The following is a 4,957-nucleotide window of genomic DNA, read 5'->3' on the forward strand; positions in this document are numbered from 1 at the left end:
GAAACAACTTAAGGGCCCATCAACAAACGAATGGATAGAGAAGCTGTGGTATATTCACACAATGGAATACAATGCTACACTGAAAAACAAGGAACTCATGCAGTATTATTCAAAATGGGTGACCCTGGAGGACATTATGCTGAGTGAAGTATCTCAGTTACAAAAGGACAAATACTGCATGGTGCCACTGTTGTAAAATGACTGAACTCAGGGTTGGGAGGAGACTGAGAAAGATGGCTTCAATAATGTATACTGCATTGAAACAGATGAGAGAGAAATTGTTTTAAAAGGATATGTGATTAGGTATTTTTGTCATGACAGGAGTCCAGAGCAAAGGCTGCATAGTGGAGTGGACCTGGGGGGAGGGATTATAAAACAAAGAATTTTTCTTTTACTTTTCCAAGAGGGAAGTATACTAGGGGCGGAAGGGTGGGAGGAGAGAAAGGTGCCACAATGAATGAATGGAAATCCAAAGTCTCTGTAAATTTTCATTGAAATTAATAATAATTTAAAAAAAATAAAAACCACAACCAGCTTGCCTAAAATCTGTTTCTTTTATAGTGTAAAACAAAAAGAACATATCCCAAATTACTAAAACAAAATTACTCTTTTGCTTACCATAATTGTAATTTCTCTTTTACAAATGTTGAGGTCTGGCAAGTTATTGACATACATTCGTTTCAATGCACATCGTACGCCACCATGAGTCCTCACTAGGAAAACCGTGGAGAATCCACCTGTGAGAAAAAGAAAGAAGCAGAAATTACAAGTCATGTAGTGTCAGTAAGGAAATAGATCGGGGTGGGGGGGGGGATGATGATGACTGTAACCAAGCCAAAAATGATTACAGTGAGTTATTAAAATTATAAATCAAAACATTGTATTCCTACATCAATCATGAAGTAACACTCAGAAGATAACAAACTGCTTCTAAAATGAAAATATTTTATAGCTCCAAATACAAAAGTTTCATTTTTTAAAAAAATAACTATACAATACAGGGACTATGTTACAACACAAACTATTATTGCAGTCTGGTATACTAGTAGTTGCCTACCCATCAGCCTCTTCTCCTTCTATAAAGGCAAAGCATTGATGTTATCTGATATCAGAAACTAACAGGATCAGATGGCTGGGTCCCTACTGAAGCTCCAGGAGCTGAACCAGAATAGTGGCTAACACATCTCACCCATCCCATATAATGTAACATTATCTCTGAGAAATTATTACAATTTCCTCACAAAACCCTCACTAAATGTGTGTTTTTTTAAGTTGGAAAATAGTAAGATAGCTTTTTAAAAGAAACCCATTATTCCTTAATATGATAAACAGTGTTATTAATACGACTTATCCTGAAAAGAAACAGAATTTTATATTTATTTAGACCTCATGCTTGGGAGGGTAGAGGGACAGCGCAGGAGAGGAAGACCCTTTAGATGGATTGATTCAGTCACTGGGATAATGGGGATGCGCGTGTTGGAGACAATAAGATTGGCCAAGGGATAGAGCATGATTTAAGGCTGTTGTACATAGGGTCGCTATGAGTTACAGGGGACTCGGCATGTAACAACACAAATATATACACACACATTTAAATATTGTCATTTTCTGATTAGGTATTGACAAGTTAACTAGTGAAAATTACTTTTGTTTGAAAATATGCTTGACTGAAAGCATAGAACATCCAAAAGATGCTAGTTTGTTTGTGTTTTATTTATTATTCAAACAAAAACTGTGGATCACAACAAATTCCAGCTTAACACTGAGAAACATGGAAATTCCAAAGCACTCAACTGTACTCATGTGAAACCTATACATAGACCAAAAAGCAATTGTGTTTACAGAACAAAATGATACTACAGTATATGCAAAATCTGGAAAGGTGAAGGTAAGCAAGTGGCATACAGTGCTGCAGAGCACAGACTGAAAATGCTAATATGAAACAGTTTCCAGTGCGGGAAGAATGTGAACAGACAGATTAGGACTTGATGGAAACTGAAGAGAAAAGAAATGCTGAGGAAGAAGAAGAAACCCTGTCAAGATAATTTACAACGAAGGGAAAAGAATAATTGAAGATTTTCCTAAACTTAATTCAAGATGGGAGTATCTTACAACACAGATGCAAAGGACAGTTTTACTAGAGACAAAATATGCAGATTTGAAAAGCAATGTGCTACTACTACTAAACACATGAAGAATAAAGAAAAGGATCATAAAGACAATCCTAGATGATTTCATATGTAGAAGGTAGAAACACTATCCTCATTCACAGGGATAATCGAGTAGATTGAGAATTTTCCACAAAACCAATGATTACGACAACTGACAATGCATTCATCACTATCCAACTTGTCATTATTAGAATGAATTTTTATGATTTTTATTGTTTTACATATCTATGTATTTAAAAAGCTCTACGCTTATGTGCAATGTTTCTAGGCTCCAAGGACAAATAGAGATCAGATCTGTACAAATATTAAAATAAAAGACATGAATGAAAACTAGAAAGAAGAGATATAACTAGTCATCAGGTTATGAATAAGATCAGTTTCTACATCTTTTAAGAAGCTCTAGGTCTGTTAGAACAAGTGCATATAGATCTTATACAACCATATTTTAAGTGCAAGAAAGCAAGCCCCAGTGTCATCGTGAGTTATGTATTGGCTGCTAACTGAAAGATTAGTGGCTCAACTACATTAGCCATTCTGGTGAAGAAATATGATGGGAATCCTCATCAATTAAGATTTACAGCCTCAGAAACTTGATGAAGGGCTTTCATAAGGAAGAACTCACTAAAAAGCAGGGGAATTATACTGTCTTGTTCGTTTGGCGTTTGTGTGGGCTTTTTTTGTGAGGGTGGGGGGATTTAAGTGCAAGAAAAATCTTAAAGATTTCTCGATTTAAAACTCCATGTATAATAAGTAAATGGTAACTGCAACAAAGAATGGTAGGAGTAAGGGTTAGCTGAAACCTTTTTAAGTGAAGGCAAATTTACTTAACATTAATTCAGGACTTCAAGGAAAGTAGTATCCCACTGAAACATGGTGCCCAGCCATGCCACTTTGAATGTGTATGTTACTTTACAATTCTGCCAATAATCCAATCTTAGGCACCATGCTCCTGAAAAGGGCTCACTATGTGTCAAAGGTGATAATGGTTACCCATGGTAGACAGTGTTTGGTGGAGCTCCCCAATTAAAACACAAGTTTGGAAGCAGAACTGGTATTCAACTTCTAAAATAGCTTGCCTCCTGAAACTCTACGAACCTGGAGAAACGATGAAAGTTATACAAGGGTCCAGGTCTTTCATTCATTCATAGGATCGCTATGAGTCATCTATGACTCACTGGCACTTAACAACAGCAACAACATAGCTCTTATGAAGAAAAAGCCATTGCCTGAATCATGCATCTTTATCTTCAAACTGACATCATTGTTCCTTAGTAATTTGGAGAGGTTCCTGACCTCAGATTTTCCCAATGCAGCAATATCTCTGGATCTCCTGATTGCTGGTACCAAGGGTGTAGATTGCAAACCCAAGTAAGTGAAGCCATTGACAATCTCAATCTTTACTCCATCTATCATGATGTTGCCCATTAGTCAAGCGGTGAGAATTTTTGCTTTCCTGACATTGAGAGGCAATCCATATTAAAGGTCCTTCATATTTTGAAGCAAGAGTTTCAAGTCCTCTTCACTTGCAGTAAGACTGTGTCATTTCCATAATGTAGGCTGTTGATAAATCTAAGTCACATTCCTCCTCATGAAGTCAAGCTTCTTGAATGATTTGTTCAGCAAACAGACTTAACAGGTATGGAGAGAGGACACAGCCCTGACGCACACCTTTGTTCATTTTAAACCATGCAGTGTTCCCTTGCTCTGTTTGCACAATAGCCTCTTGGTTTAGGTAGAGGTTTCAGAGAGCATAGTGAAGTATTCTGGGATATCCATTATTTTCAATGTTAGTCATTGATCCACACAGCCAAATGCTTTTGCATAGTCAGTAAAACATAAATAGACTATATTCATAAAATAGCTTGAAGACTAAGGTGTAACTCATTCAGGCTATAGTCTTTTCAATAACTTGCTATGCATCTGAGAGCGGGACAATGAATAAGGACAACAGAAGAACTGATGCCTCTGAATTGTGGTGCTGAAGAAGTGTACTGTGTATTTCATGGACTGCCAAAAGAACAGACAGACATGGTACAACCAAAGTGCTCCTCAGAGGCAAAGATGACAAACTTCACCTCACGTACTTTGAGCAAGTTCATGCTTTGGAAGATAGAGGGTTGACAAGATGAAATGAGACAGTAACTGAAGTAACAGACTCAAGTATGTCAGAGAAGATGAGGATGTCATAGAATAGGCCAGAGTTCAGATCTGTCATTCATAGGGTCACCATGAGTAGTACTAGACTTGATGGCACTTAACAAAAACATAACACTTCTGAATCTCTCAGTCAAAACTTCAATCCACAATTTGTTTTCTATTCTAATTACTGTGATGAATCTTTCAAATTAAAAATTCCAATCTATTCTTGCTTTGTTTTTCTGCTTTAACAGAATCAGCTCAAAGCCCTGCATTAAAGAGCAAGAGTTGTTTATAAATTGACAGCTTGTTCAGTATGGACTGAGGCTCAATGTCAAGAATACAAAGATTCTCACCACTGGACCAATCGGTAGCATCAGAATGGATGGCGAAGAGATTCAGATTGTTCACAGCTTCAGTTTGCTCAGCTCCACGGTCAACACTCTTGGCACCAGCAGTCAGGAAATAAAAAAACGTATTGCGATGGGAAACTCTGCTGTTAGGGACCTCTCTAAAGTACTCAAGAGCAACGGTGTCTCTCTGGAAACTAAGGTGCACTTGATACAGGCCATGGTCTTTGCAATCACTTGTTATGCATCAGAGAGTTGGACAATGACTAGGGAGGACAGAAGGAGAATTGATGCCTTTGA

The 4,957-nt window shown here is 37.4% G+C and overlaps 1 protein-coding gene across 1 annotated transcript in view; it reads right to left on the reverse strand.

Moving 5' to 3' along the window:
• BMP2K (BMP2 inducible kinase) overlaps window positions 1–4,957 on the reverse strand; it is a 178,973-nt gene that overhangs the window by 118,070 nt on the left and 55,946 nt on the right. Inside the window, exon 2 of the mRNA XM_006885292.1 lies at window positions 619–737. Within this exon, the coding sequence (XP_006885354.1) occupies window positions 619–737 (119 nt within the window). The remainder of the gene's footprint in view (window positions 1–618; window positions 738–4,957) is intronic.

Source organism: Elephantulus edwardii, unplaced genomic scaffold (assembly GCF_000299155.1).
Source record: "Elephantulus edwardii isolate Elephantulus edwardi_28Jun2011 unplaced genomic scaffold, EleEdw1.0 scaffold00042, whole genome shotgun sequence".
NCBI classification, from domain to species: Eukaryota; Metazoa; Chordata; class Mammalia; order Macroscelidea; family Macroscelididae; genus Elephantulus; species Elephantulus edwardii.